This window comes from Salvelinus alpinus, chromosome 3 (assembly GCF_045679555.1).
Source record: "Salvelinus alpinus chromosome 3, SLU_Salpinus.1, whole genome shotgun sequence".
Lineage (NCBI taxonomy): Eukaryota > Metazoa > Chordata > Actinopteri > Salmoniformes > Salmonidae > Salvelinus > Salvelinus alpinus.
Window position 1 is genome coordinate 96,135,963 of NC_092088.1, and position 16,226 is coordinate 96,152,188.

General features: G+C 47.8%; 1 protein-coding gene across 3 annotated transcripts in view; it reads left to right on the forward strand.

Annotated features, from left to right (window-relative positions):
* The window catches only part of ascc1 (activating signal cointegrator 1 complex subunit 1), a 43,331-nt gene that overhangs the window by 10,666 nt on the left and 16,439 nt on the right, over positions 1-16,226 (forward strand). For 2 of the 3 annotated variants that reach the window (XM_071394582.1, XM_071394583.1), the window contains exons 8-9: positions 1,936-2,003; positions 8,895-9,033. In XM_071394582.1, coding sequence (XP_071250683.1) covers positions 1,936-2,003; positions 8,895-9,011 — 185 coding nt within the window. In that variant the 3' untranslated portion in view covers positions 9,012-9,033. Of the gene's footprint in view, positions 1-1,935; positions 2,004-8,894; positions 9,034-10,445; positions 10,565-16,226 lie in introns of those variants that run through there. The other variant, XM_071394584.1, reaches the window with a different exon arrangement.

A 16,226-nucleotide genomic window follows, 5' to 3' on the forward strand; every position in this document is an offset into this window, starting at 1 on the left:
CCCACCAGCGATAGACTTCCTCATGCTCGTTGTGAGAAATATACCCCACCGGCGATAGACTTCCTCATGCTCGTTGTGAGAAATATACCCCACCGGCGATAGACTTCCTCATGCTCGTTGTGAGAAATATACCCCACCGGCGATAGACTTCCTCATGCTCGTTGTGAGAAATATACCCCACCAGCGATAGACTTCCTCATGCTCGTTGTGAGAAATATACCCCACCGGCGATAGACCTCCTCATGCTCGTTGTGAGAAATATACCCCACCGGCGATAGACTTCCTCATGCTCGTTGTGAGAAATATACCCCACCGGCGATAGACCTCCTCATGCTCGTTGTGAGAAATATACCCCACCGGCGATAGACTTCCTCATGCTCGTTGTGAGAAATATACCCCACCAGCGATAGACTTCCTCATGCTCGTTGTGAGAAATATACCCCACCGGCGATAGACCTCCTCATGCTCGTTGTGAGAAATATACCCCACCGGCGATAGACTTCCTCATGCTCGTTGTGAGAAATATACCCCACCGGCGATAGACTTCCTCATGCTCGTTGTGAGAAATATACCCCACCGGCGATAGACCTCCTCATGCTCGTTGTGAGAAATATACCCCACCGGCGATAGACTTCCTCATGCTCGTTGTGAGAAATATACCCCACCGGCGATAGACTTCCTCATGCTCGTTGTGAGAAATATACCCCACCGGCGATAGACTTCCTCATGCTCGTTGTGAGAAATATACCCCACCGGCGATAGACCTCCTCATGCTCGTTGTGAGAAATATACCCCACCGGCGATAGACTTCCTCATGCTCGTTGTGAGAAATATACCCCACCGGCGATAGACTTCCTCATGCTCGTTGTGAGAAATATACCCCACCGGCGATAGACTTCCTCATGCTCGTTGTGCAGTTGCAGAGGCACAGATAAAACACTAACACGGCTCCAAAAACACCCAAATATATCTATTTTGGAAACCACAACGTTCTCAGTATCAGGGTTTACCCGCGGTGCTCAGGGTTTACCCGCGGTGCTCAGGGTTTACCCGCGGTGCTCAGGGTTTACCCGCGGTGCTCAGGGTTTACCCACGGTGCTCAGGGTTTACCCGCGGTGCTCAGGGTTTACCCGCGGTGCTCAGGGTGTACCCACGGTGCTCAGGGTTTACCCACGGTGCTCAGGGTTTACCCACGGTGCTCAGGGTTTACCCACGGTGCTCAGGGTTTACCCACGGTGCTCAGGGTTTACCCACGGTGCTCAGGGTTTACCCGCCGTGCTCAGGGTTTACCCACCGTGCTCAGGGTTTACCCGCGGTGCTCAGGGTGTACCCGCGGTGCTCAGGGTTTACCCGCGGTGCTCAGGGTTTACCCGCGGTGCTCAGGGTTTACCTGCCGTACTCAGGGTTTACCTGCCGTACTCAGGGTTTACCTGCCGTGCTCAGGGTTTACCTGCCGTGCTCAGGGTGTACCCGCGGTGCTCAGGGTTTACCTGCCGTACTCAGGGTTTACCCGCGGTGCTCAGGGTTTACCCGCAGTGCTCAGGGTTTACCCACGGTGCTCAGGGTTTACCCACGGTGCTCAGGGTTTACCCGCAGTGCTCAGGGTTTACCCGCGGTGCTCAGGGTTTACCCACGGTGCTCGGGGTTTACCCGCCGTGCTCAGGGTTTACCCACCGTGCTCAGGGTTTACCCACGGTGCTCAGGGTTTACCCACGGTGCTCAGGGTTTACCCACGGTGCTCAGGGTTTACCCGCCATGCTCAGGGTTTACCCACGGTGCTCAGGGTTTACCCGCCGTGCTCAGGGTTTACCCACGGTGCTCGGGGTTTACCCGCCGTGCTCAGGGTTTACCCACCGTGCTCAGGGTTTACCCACGGTGCTCAGGGTTTACCCACGGTGCTCAGGGTTTACCTATCTTTTGTTGTGTGTTTTTCAGCCGAAGCCACAGGAGGAAGGCAGAACATGAAGGAGCGGGAGGCCTTCGATGCCAGGAACATATTAAAGGTCAGAAGTCAAACACACCAAACAAATAAACATCCTGGTGGTACCTTTTACCTGAGTCTGTTGTCTGTTCAACAATACAACCTTAGGTCTGTCTCATAGGAGATCATTTCTCTCCTATATTGAGCAATAATATGTTTTTGTCGGTTTTCTTTATTCTTGACTATTACGCCCATCATATTTCGGGTGGAACGACTATTCACAGAAGCAATAGGAACATTCCAGGAAAACAAAGCCTTCCAGGGCTTACATAATGCAGTAAGATTTAGCAGACTCACTCACTCAGGGAGATTTATTTAGCAGCACTCATTCAGTCAGTAAGATGGTAGACAGTTTGTTCAGTCAGTAAGATGGTAGACGGTTCATTCAGTCAGTAAGATGGTAGACAGTTCGTTCAGTCAGTAAGATGGTAGACAGTTCGTTCAGTCAGTAAGATGGTAGACAGTTCATTCAGTCAGTAAGATGATAGACAGTTCGTTCAGTCAGTAAGATGGTAGACAGTTCATTCAGTCAGTGAGATGGTAGACAGTTCATTCAGTCAGTGAGATGGTAGACAGTTCATTCAGTCAGTGAGATGGTAGACAGTTCATTCAGTCAGTAAGATGATAGACAGTTCGTTCAGTCAGTAAGATGGTAGACAGTTCATTCAGTCAGTGAGATGGTAGACAGTTCATTCAGTCAGTGAGATGGTAGACAGTTCATTCAGTCAGTAAGATGGTAGACAGTTCGTTCAGTCAGTAAGATGGTAGACAGTTCATTCAGTCAGTGAGATGGTAGACAGTTCATTCAGTCAGTGAGATGGTAGACAGTTCATTCAGTCAGTGAGATGGTAGACAGTTCATTCAGTCAGTGAGATGGTAGACAGTTCATTCAGTCAGTGAGATGGTAGACAGTTCGTTCAGTCAGTGAGATGGTAGACAGTTCGTTCAGTCAGTAAGATGGTAGACAGTTCAGTCAGTAAGATGGTAGACAATTCGTTCAGTCAGTAAGATGGTAGACAGTTCGTTCAGTCAGTAAGATGGTAGACAGTTCGTTCAGTCAGTAAGATGGTAGACAGTTCATTCAGTCAGTAAGATGATAGACAGTTCATTCAGTCAGTAAGATGATAGACAGTTCGTTCAGTCAGTAAGATGGTAGACAGTTCATTCAGTCAGTGAGATGGTAGACAGTTCATTCAGTCAGTAAGATGGTAGACAGTTCATTCAGTCAGTAAGATGGTAGACAGTTCATTCAGTCAGTAAGATGATAGACAGTTCATTCAGTCAGTGAGATGGTAGACAGTTCATTCAGTCAGTGAGATGGTAGACAGTTCGTTCAGTCAGTAAGATGGTAGACGGTTCATTCAGTCAGTAAGATGGTAGACGGTTCATTCAGTCAGTGAGATGGTAGACAGTTCGTTCAGTCAGTGAGATGGTAGACAGTTCGTTCAGTCAGTAAGATGGTAGACAGTTCGTTCAGTCAGTAAGATGGTAGACAGTTCATTCAGTCAGTGAGATGGTAGACAGTTCATTCAGTCAGTAAGATGGTAGACGGTTCATTCAGTCAGTAAGATGGTAGACAGTTCATTCAGTCAGTGAGATGGTAGACAGTTCATTCAGTCAGTAAGATGGTAGACAGTTCATTCAGTCAGTGAGATGGTAGACAGTTCATTCAGTCAGTAAGATGGTAGACGGTTCATTCAGTCAGTAAGATGGTAGACAGTTCATTTCAGTCAGTAAGATGGTAGACAGTCAGATAGGTGATGCAACAATACCTCTGGCTCTGTTCCATGTGGATTAGCTGCCCTCTGGTGGTAAAATGTAAGAACTACAATAGTCTATTCCTGGTGCGGTCTGTCTGAATAGAGCAGTGCTCTAGTCCTGGGCCCAGTTTTTCCAAAGCTATCTCTCTGGATTTAGCCTATCGGATAGGATTAAGTACATATAAATATTATGAAACGAACAAATGAATAATTCACTTGAAATGGGGACCGTTCTGTTCATTTTGGGCTCCCGAGTGGCACAGCGGTCTAAGGCACTGCATCTCAGTGCTAGAGGCGTCACTACAGACACCCTGGTTCGATTCCAGGCTGTATCACAACCGGCCGTGATTGGGAGTCCCATAGGGAGGCGCACATTTGGCCCAGCGTCGTCCGAGTTTGGCCGGGGTAGGCCGTCATTGTAAATAAGAATTTGTTCTTAACTGACTTGCCTAATTAAATAAAGGAACAAATAAATATATAATATTTGTTTTTGCCCTCGCGCTACACACCTGATTCCACTAATCATCATCAAACCTATTGGGTCCCCAGGACCATGACTAAGAAACACTGGAATAGAGTGTTGATTGGACCTGAAATATATTCCTGACAGACGACCCTAAAGTCCCAGCCAACCCAATACTCTGGGTTTGATCCCTCCAACCAACCATAACTGAAAAGATCAATGACATTTTATTAGTCTTAAGAATTTAGAATGTTATGAGTGTTGTTAGAACTGGGAATCAGCCTCCATTTCCTCATTAGGTCCAATGATCAGTGTCTTCACAAAGTATTCAGACCCCTTGACTTTCTCCACATTTGGTTGTGTTACAGCCTGAATTTTAAAATAGATTAAATTGAGATTTTTTTTGTTACACAATACCCCAGAATGTCAACGTGGAATTATGTTTTTTGAATTATTTTACAAATTCATTTGAAAGGAAACGCTGAAATGTCTTGAGTCAATAAGTATTCAACCCCTTTGTTATGGCAAGTCTAAATAACTTCAGTAGTAAAAAGTTGCTTAACAAGTCACATTAATAAGTTGCATGGATTCACTCTGTCTTCAATAATAGTGTTTAACATGATTTTTGAATAACTACCTAACCTCTGTAACCCACACATACAATTATCTGTAAGGTCCCTCAGTCGAGCAGTGAATTTAAACACAGATTCAACCACAAAGACCAGGGAGGTTTTCCAATGCCTTGCAAAGAAGGGTACCTACTGGTAGATGGGTAAAAAAAAAGCAGACATTAAATATCCCTTTGAGCATGGTGAAGTTATTAATTACACTTTGGATGGTGTAAGGACAAAAACCTAAAACACAAGGCCAAATCTACACAGGAGTTGCTTACCAAGACGACATTGAATGTTCCTGAGTGGCAAAGTTACAGTTTACTCTAAAATCGGCTTGAAAATCTATGGCAAGACATGAAAATGGCTGTCAAGCAATGATCAACAACCAACTTGACAGAGCTTGAAGACTTTTAAAAAGAATGTGCAAATATTGTACAATCCAGGTGTGTAAAGCTCATAGAGACTTACCCAGAAAGACTCACAGCTGTAATCGCTGGGTGATTCTAACATGTATTGACTTAGCGGTTTAAATACTTATGTAATTTAGATATTTATGTATTTCATTTTCAATACATTTGCAAACATTTCTAAAAGCATGTTTTCACTTTGACATTATGGGGTATTGACTCAGGCAGTTGAAATGATCTAATCAACATATAGTAGTGTGTTAAATTTTTTACAAATGTAATATCCAAGCGGGCTGTCATGTGCCTTTTTCTGAGGAGTGGCTCCTGTCTGGCCACTCTACCATAAAGGCCTGATTGGTGGAGTGCTGTAGAGATGGTTGTCCTTCTGGTAGGTTTTCATATCTCCACAGAGGAACTATAGAGCCCTGTCAGAGTGACCATGGGGTTCTTGGTAACCTCCCTGACCAAGGCCCTTCTCCCCTGATTGCTCAGTTTGGCCGGGCGGCCATCTCTAGGAAGAGTGTTGGTGGTTCCAAACTTCTTCCATTTAAGAATGATGGAGGCCACTGTGTTCTTGGGGACCTTCAATGCTGCAGAAATGTTTTGGTACCGTTCCCCAGATCTGTGCCTCGACACAACCCTGTCTTGGAGCTCTACGGACAATTCCTTCAACCTCAAGGCTTGCAGGAATTGTCCGTAGTGCTCCAAGACAGCGTTGTGTCAAGGCACAGATCTGGGAAAGTGTACCAAAACATTTCTGCAGCAGTTTTTGCTCTGACATGCACTGTCAACTGTGGGACCTTATATAGACAGGTGTGTGCCTTTCCAAATCATGTCCAAACAATTGAATTGACCACAGGTGGACTCCAATCAAGTTGTAGAAACATCTCAAGGATGATCAATGGAAACAGGATGCACCTGAGCTCAATTTTGAGTCTCATAGCAAAGGGTCTGAAAACGTATGTAAAACATTTCTAAAAACAGTTTTTGCTTGTCATTATTTATTTTTTAACCTTTATTTAACTAGGCAAGTCAGTTAAGAACAAATTCTTATTTTCAATGACGGCCTAGGAACAGTGGGTTAACTGCCTTGTTCAGGGGCAGAATGACAGATTATTACCTTGTCAGCTTGGGGATTCAATCTAACAACCTTTCGATTACTAGTCCAACGCTCTAACCACTAGGCTACCTGCCTCCCCTATGGGGTATTGTGTGTCGATTGATGAGGAAATTGTTGTATTTAATCAGTTTCAGAATAAGGCTGTAACGTAACAAAATGTGGGAAAATTCAAGGGGTCTGAATACTTTCCGAAGGCACTGTGTAGAGGATAAATCAGCATGGCAGCCTATAGAGGGCTTTCATACAGTCACGTTAGAATTGAATTCACCTTGGGGGTCCTCCCAATGTTTAGATGTGACAAACTGAGCCTTCAGCGCAGTAGCGTACACTATTCCCTATCTAGTGCACTACTTTTAACCAGAACCCTATGGGCCCTGGTCACTATATAGTGCACTACTTTTAACCAGATCCCTATAGACCCTGGTCACTATATAGTGCACTACTTTTAACCAGAACCCTATGGGCCCTGGTCACTATATAGTGCACTACTTTTAACCAGATCCCTAAAGACCCTGGTCACTATATAGTGCACTACTTTTAACCAGAACCCTATGGGCCCTGGTCACTATATAGTGCACTACTTTTAACCAGATCCCTATGGGCCCTGGTCACTATATAGTGCACTACTTTTAACCAGAACCCTATAGACCCTGGTCACTATATAGTTCACTTTTTTAACTAGAACCCTATGGGCCCTGGTCACTATATAGTGCACTACTTTTAACCAGATCCCTATAGACCCTGTTCACTATATAGTGCACTACTTTTAACCAGAACCCTATGGGCCCTGGTCACTATATAGTGCACTACTTTTAACCAGATCCCTAAAGACCCTGGTCACTATATAGTGTACTACTTTTAACCAGAACCCTATGGGCCCTGGTCACTATATAGTGCACTACTTTTAACCAGATCCCTATGGACCCTGGTCACTATATAGTGCACTACTTTTAACCAGATCCCTATGGACCCTGGTCACTATATAGTGCACTACTTTTAACCAGATCCCTATGGGCCCTGGTCACTATATAGTGCACTACTTTTAACCAGAACCCTATAGACCCTGGTCACTATATAGTTCACTTTTTTAACTAGAACCCTATGGGCCCTGGTCACTATATAGTGCACTACTTTTAACCAGATCCCTATAGACCCTGGTCACTATATAGTGCACTACTTTTAACCAGATTCCTATAGACCCTGGTCACTTATAGTGCACTACTTTTAACCAGAACCCTATAGACCCTGGTCACTATATAGTGCACTACTTTTAACCAGATCCCTATAGGCCCTGGTCACTATATAGTGCACTACCTTTAACCAGAACCCTATAGACCCTAGTCACTATATAGTGCACTACTTTTAACCAGAACCCTATAGACCCTGGTCACTATATAGTGCACTACTTTTAACCAGATCCCTATGGACCCTGGTCACTATATAGTGCACTACTTTTAACCAGATCCCTATGGACCCTGGTCACTATATAGTGCACTACTTTTAACCAGATCCCTATGGACCCTGGTCACTATATAGTGCACTACTTTTAACCAGATCCCTATAGACCCTGATCACTATATAGTGCACTACTTTTAACCAGAACCCTATGTGCCCTGTTCACTATATAGTGCACTACTTTTAACCAGATCCCTATAGTCCCTGGTCACTATAGAGTGCACTATTAACCAGAACCCTATAGGGCCCTGGTCACTATATAGTGCACTACTTTTAACCAGATCCCTATAGACCCTGGTCACTATATAGTGCACTACTTTTAACCAGAACCCTATGGGCCCTGGTCACTATATAGTGCACTACTTTTAACCAGGCTCTATAGAAATCGGGCACCATTTGAAGGGCAACATGATAAGAATGTCTCTGGAGAGTCTCTCTACCATGTGTTCCTTTGGAAGTTTATTAAAAAATAAATATTAATGTTTCACCTTTTATTTAACCAGGCCAGTCAGTTAAGAACCAAATCTTATTTACAGTGACGGCCTACACCGGCCAAACCCGGACGACGCTGGGCCAATTACGCGCCGCCTTATGAGACTCCCAATCACAGCCGGTTGTGATACAGCCTGGAATCGAACCAGGGTGTCTGTAGTGATGCCTCTAGCACTGAAGATGCAGTGCCTTAGACCGCTGCGCCACTCGGGAGCCCCTAGTAACCACAGTAACACCATCTTTGAGAGAGAGAGCGCTCATAGTTTTGTCATTCTATTGATGGTCGTGGAGTGGAATTTAAGCAGAGTCATTTTTTTGTTATCCTGTAGTTGTATCTATATAACCAGAACCTCCATCGAAACTCTGTTCCAGTTCACAACACGGACATGTAGCACTACTTCAAGTGTAAACAGGAGATTCACATAACAATGTTAGTAGTGGTTTCCCAGTGTGTGTCGCAAATGGCACCCTATTCACTATCTAGTGCACTTCTTCTGGTCAAAAGTAGTGCTCTATATAGGGAACATGGTGTCATTTGGGACACACTATACCACTCAGATTGACAGTACTGTTCTAACTCTCTTGTCTTGTTCTTAACGTAGAGTTTTGGGTCGTACCATTTTGGGGGGTTTGACCTGAATGCTGTCCAGATTTCCCAGAGGTATTCTACCGACAGCACCGGCTTCTACACCTCCGCTGGCCTTCTGAACTTCTCCTGACCACCTCTCCCCCTTCACTCAGGTACAGTGGAGCTTGAGAGGGAGAACACAGCAGTGGTTTTTACACTGATTACCTTTACTGTCAATTGTTGCACATTTTAAGTGGTCAGTTTTCAGTCATTTACAACTTTTTTTGACAGTTGTTTGACAGATGAGGTAAATCTCAGAAAATATGGTTAATTTCCTCAAATATCAGAAGCGTAAATCCCTCTTCAGGCAGGACATCGGAGCACTCTACTGTTGGCCAGCAGATGGCTCTATCAGGCTTTATTATACTGTAGAGGAGACAGGGAGCATTCTCCCTTCTCTGTGTGTGTGTGTGTGTGTGTGGTGTGCAGTCATTTTGAGCGGCAGTGACACTGTTGTCTGTCACTCCCCTGTCAGTACTGTTGTCTGTCACTCCCCTGTCAGTACTGTTGTCTGTCACTCCCCCGTCAGTGCTGTTGTCTGTCACTCCCCCGTCAGTGCTGTTGTCTGTCACTCCCCTGTCAGTGCTGTTGTCTGTCACTCCCCTGTCAGTGCTGTTGTCTGTCACCCCCCTGTCAGTGCTGTTGTCTGTCACTCCCCCGTCAGTGCTGTTGTCTGTCACTCCCCTGTCAGTGCTGTTGTCTGTCACTCCCCTGCCAGTGCTGTTGTCTGTCACTCCCCTGTCAGTGCTGTTGTCTGTCACTCCCCTGTCAGTGCTGTTGTCTGTCACTCCCCTGTCAGTGCTGTTGTCTGTCACCCCCCTGTCAGTGCTGTTGTCTGTCACTCCCCCGTCAGTGCTGTTGTCTGTCACTCCCCCGTCAGTGCTGTTGTCTGTCACCCCCCTGTCAGTGCTGTTGTCTGTCACTCCCCTGTCAGTGCTGTTGTCTGTCACCCCCCTGTCAGTGCTGTTGTCTGTCACCCCCCCTGTCAGTGCTGTTGTCTGTCACCCCCCCTGTCAGTGCTGTTGTCTGTCACCCCCCCTGTCAGTGCTGTTGTCTGTCACTCCCCTGTCAGTGATGTTGTCTGTCACTCCCCTGTCAGTGATGTTGTCTGTCACTCCCCTGTCAGTGATGTTGTCTGTCTCCCTGTCTTGCCCTTGTCTGTTTGTCTGTACTGCTGTCAGTCTGCTCAGCTCAGCTACATTCACTTCCCCCTGTCCTGCCCTCAGAGAGATGTTCTGCTGCCCGCTGCTTGCTTGGCATGCCATGCAGGAGGGCAATAACTACCACCGAGTGCACTTGGCTAGCTTTGTCTGTCAGCTCAAAGACACTCATTACTAGCATACTGTAGCAGCTAACGCACACACACAGAGACACACACACACACACACACAGACAGACATTTGTCCTTCTTCCTGGAGTCTTGTCAACAGCAACGATTAGACAGGGTTATGTAACTGCCCCCAGCCAACACAGCCATCCTGCCGAGCATCAGAACATTGATTGTGACACTGTGTTGTGTCTATAGAATGTATCTGTTCAACCCTCCTCCTTGGCACGCAGACGCCTCCGAGACAGAAGAGAAACATTCAGAAAGTACCCTTTTCCCACAGATGGTTACGTTACAGCCTTATTCTAAAATGGAGTTAATTGTTTTTTTCCCTCAACAATCTACACACAATACCCCATAATGACAAACCAAAAACCGGTTTTTAGAAATGTTAGCAAATTTTATAAAAAATAAATAAACAGAACTATCACAATTGCTTAAGTATTCAGACCCTTTACTCAGTACTTTGTTGTAGCACCTTTGGCAGCGATTACAGCCTCGACTCTTCTTAGGTATGATGCTACAGGCTTGGCACACCTGTATTTGGGGAGTTTCTCCCATTCTCCTCTGCAGATTCTCTCAAGCTCTGTCAGAGAATGATCTCAGTGTCATGTAGACAGACAGTAGAAAATGCCACGGTGTATTGACAAAAGCAGCAAATGACTCATCTAGTTTTAAGGCTTGTTACTGTCAGGAAGGGAGAAATGAAAACCGCAGGCTCAGGTAAACCGTCAAGAGCTTGGCTTATTCGTTGTTGGAAACGTCCCTAATACCCTCCTAGTAAATACAGGGACGGGGAAAGGGCCTGATTTGCAGGTTCATTAAATCGTTCAGGACTGCAACACTCTTTTGGCAGAGAGAGATGTCATTCAGGATGTAGTGTGCTGGGCAAAGGTTTCCAGGAATGACTAGACCACATGTCAGGACACTACAGCGTAGACCACATGTCAGGACACTACAGCGTAGACCACATGTCAGGACACTACAGCGTAGACCACATGTCAGGACACTACAGCGTAGACCACATGTCAGGACACTACAGCGTAGACCACATGTCAGGACACTACAGCGTAGACCACATGTCAGGACACTACGGCGTAGACCACATGTCAGGACACTACGGCGTAGACCACATGTCAGGACACTACGGCGTAGACCACATGTCAGGACACTACGGCGTAGACCACATGTCAGGACACTACGGCGTAGACCACATGTCAGGACACTACGGCGTAGACCACATGTCAGGACACTACGGCGTAGACCACATGTCAGGACACTACGGCGTAGACCACATGTCAGGACACTACGGCGTAGACCACATGTCAGGACACTACGGCGTAGACCACATGTCAGGACACTACGGCGTAGACCACATGTCAGGACACTACGGCGTAGACCACATGTCAGGACACTACGGCGTAGACCACATGTCAGGACACTACGGCGTAGACCACATGTCAGGACACTACGGCGTAGACCACATGTCAGGACACTACGGCGTAGACCACATGTCAGGACACTACGGCGTAGACCACATGTCAGGACACTACGGCGTAGACCACATGTCAGGACACTACGGCGTAGACCACATGTCAGGACACTACGGCGTAGACCACATGTCAGGACACTACGGCGTAGACCACATGTCAGGACACTACGGCGTAGACCACATGTCAGGACACTACGGCGTAGACCACATGTCAGGACACTACGGCGTAGACCACATGTCAGGACACTACGGCGTAGACCACATGTCAGGACACTACGGCGTAGACCACATGTCAGGAGTCAGGACACTACAGTGTAGACCACATGTCAGGACACTACAGCGTAGACCGCATGTCAGGACACTACAGCGTAGACCGCATGTCAGGACACTACAGCGTAGACCGCATGTAAGGACACTACAGCGTAGACCACATGTCAGGACACTACAGCGTAGACCACATGTCAGGAGTCAGGACACTACACATGTCAGGAGTCAGGACACTACAGCGTAGACCACATGTCAGGACACTACAGCGTAGACCACATGTCAGGACACTACAGCGTAGACCACATGTCAGGACACTACAGCGTAGACCACATGTCAGGACACTACAGCGTAGACCACATGTCAGGACACTACAGCGTAGACCGCATGTCAGGACACTACAGCGTAGACCGCATGTCAGGACACTACAGCGTAGACCGCATATCAGGACACTACAGCGTAGACCACATGTCAGGAGTCAGGACACTACAGCGTAGACCACATGTCAGGACACTACAGCGTAGACCACATGTCAGGACACTACAGCGTAGACCACATGTCAGGAGTCAGGACACTACAGTGTAGACCACATGTCAGGAGTCAGGACACTACAGTGTAGACCACATGTCAGGAGTCAGGACACTACAGCGTAGACCACATGTCAGGACACTACAGCGTAGACCACATGTCAGGATACTACAGCGTAGACCACATGTCAGGACACTACAGCGTAGACCACATGTCAGGACACTACAGCGTAGACCACATGTCAGGAGTCAGGACACCTACAGTGTAGACCACATGTCAGGAGTCAGGACACTACAGTGTAGACCACATGTCAGGACACTACAGCGTAGACCACATGTCAGGACACTACAGCGTAGACCACATGTCAGGACACTACAGCGTAGAACACATGTCAGGACACTACAGCGTAGACCACATGTCAGGACACTACAGCGTAGACCGCATGTCAGGACACTACAGCGTAGACCGCATGTCAGGACACTACAGCGTAGACCACATGTCAGGACACTACAGCGTAGACCACATGTCAGGACACTACAGCGTAGACCACATGTCAGGACACTACAGCGTAGACCACATGTCAGGACACTACAGCGTAGACCACATGTCAGGAGTCAGGACACTACAGTGTAGACCACATGTCAGGAGTCAGGACACTACAGTGTAGACCACATGTCAGGAGTCAGGACACTACAGTGTAGACCACATGTCAGGAGTCAGGACACTACAGTGTAGACCACATGTCAGGAGTCAGGACACTACAGTGTAGACCACATGTCAGGACACTACAGCGTAGACCACATGTCAGGAGTCAGGACACTACAGTGTAGACCACATGTCAGGACACTACAGTGTAGACCACATGTCAGGAGTCAGGACACTACAGTGTAGACCACATGTCAGGAGTCAGGACACTACAGTGTAGACCACATGTCAGGACACTACAGCGTAGACCACATGTCAGGAGTCAGGACACTACAGTGTAGACCACATGTCAGGACACTACAGCGTAGACCACATGTCAGGACACTACAGCGTAGACCACATGTCAGGACACTACAGCGTAGACCACATGTCAGGACACTACAGCGTAGACCACATGTCAGGACACTACAGAGTAGACCACATGTCAGGACACTACAGCGTAGACCACATGTCAGGACACTACAGCGTAGACCACATGTCAGGACACTACAGCGTAGACCACATGTCAGGACACTACAGCGTAGACCACATGTCAGGACACTACAGCGTAGACCACATGTCAGGACACTACGGCGTAGACCACATGTCAGGACACTACGGCGTAGACCACATGTCAGGACACTACGGCGTAGACCACATGTCAGGACACTACGGCGTAGACCACATGTCAGGACACTACGGCGTAGACAACATGTCAGGACACTACGGCGTAGACCACATGTCAGGACACTACGGCGTAGACCACATGTCAGGACACTACGGCGTAGACCACATGTCAGGACACTACGGCGTAGACCACATGTCAGGACACTACGGCGTAGACCACATGTCAGGACACTACGGCGTAGACCACATGTCAGGACACTACGGCGTAGACCACATGTCAGGACACTACGGCGTAGACCACATGTCAGGACACTACGGCGTAGACCACATGTCAGGACACTACGGCGTAGACCACATGTCAGGACACTACGGCGTAGACCACATGTCAGGACACTACGGCGTAGACCACATGTCAGGACACTACGGCGTAGACCACATGTCAGGACACTACGGCGTAGACCACATGTCAGGACACTACGGCGTAGACCACATGTCAGGACACTACGGCGTAGACCACATGTCAGGACACTACGGCGTAGACCACATGTCAGGAGTCAGGACACTACAGTGTAGACCGCATGTCAGGACACTACAGCGTAGACCACATGTCAGGACACTACAGCGTAGACCGCATGTCAGGACACTACAGCGTAGACCGCATGTCAGGACACTACAGCGTAGACCACATGTAAGGACACTACAGCGTAGACCACATGTCAGGACACTACAGCGTAGACCACATGTCAGGAGTCAGGACACTACACATGTCAGGAGTCAGGACACTACAGCGTAGACCACATGTCAGGACACTACAGCGTAGACCACATGTCAGGACACTACAGCGTAGACCACATGTCAGGACACTACAGCGTAGACCACATGTCAGGACACTACAGTGTAGACCACATGTCAGGACACTACAGCGTAGACCACATGTCAGGACACTACAGCGTAGACCACATGTCAGGACACTACAGCGTAGACCGCATGTCAGGACACTACAGCGTAGACCGCATGTCAGGACACTACAGCGTAGACCGCATATCAGGACACTACAGCGTAGACCACATGTCAGGAGTCAGGACACTACAGCGTAGACCACATGTCAGGACACTACAGCGTAGACCACATGTCAGGACACTACAGCATAGACCACATGTCAGGAGTCAGGACACTACAGTGTAGACCACATGTCAGGAGTCAGGACACTACAGTGTAGACCACATGTCAGGAGTCAGGACACTACAGCGTAGACCACATGTCAGGACACTACAGCGTAGACCACATGTCAGGATACTACAGCGTAGACCACATGTCAGGACACTACAGCGTAGACCACATGTCAGGACACTACAGCGTAGACCACATGTCAGGAGTCAGGACACCTACAGTGTAGACCACATGTCAGGAGTCAGGACACTACAGTGTAGACCACATGTCAGGACACTACAGCGTAGACCACATGTCAGGACACTACAGCGTAGACCACATGTCAGGACACTACAGCGTAGAACACATGTCAGGACACTACAGCGTAGACCACATGTCAGGACACTACAGCGTAGACCGCATGTCAGGACACTACAGCGTAGACCGCATGTCAGGACACTACAGTGTAGACCACATGTCAGGACACTACAGCGTAGACCACATGTCAGGACACTACAGCGTAGACCACATGTCAGGACACTACAGCGTAGACCACATGTCAGGAGTCAGGACACTACAGTGTAGACCACATGTCAGGAGTCAGGACACTACAGTGTAGACCACATGTCAGGAGTCAGGACACTACAGTGTAGACCACATGTCAGGAGTCAGGACACTACAGTGTAGACCACATGTCAGGAGTCAGGACACTACAGTGTAGACCACATGTCAGGACACTACAGCGTAGACCACATGTCAGGAGTCAGGACACTACAGTGTAGACCACATGTCAGGACACTACAGTGTAGACCACATGTCAGGAGTCAGGACACTACAGTGTAGACCACATGTCAGGAGTCAGGACACTACAGTGTAGACCACATGTCAGGACACTACAGCGTAGACCACATGTCAGGAGTCAGGACACTACAGTGTAGACCACATGTCAGGACACTACAGCGTAGACCACATGTCAGGACACTACAGCGTAGACCACATGTCAGGAGTCAGGACACTACACATGTCAGGACACTACAGCGTAGACCACATGTCAGGAGTCAGGACACTACAGCGTAGACCACATGTCAGGACACTACAGCGTAGACCACATGTCAGGACACTACGGCGTAGACCACATGTCAGGACACTACAGCATAGACCACATGTCAGGACACTATGGCGTAGACCACATGTCAGGACACTATGGCGTAGACCACATGTCAGGACACTACAGC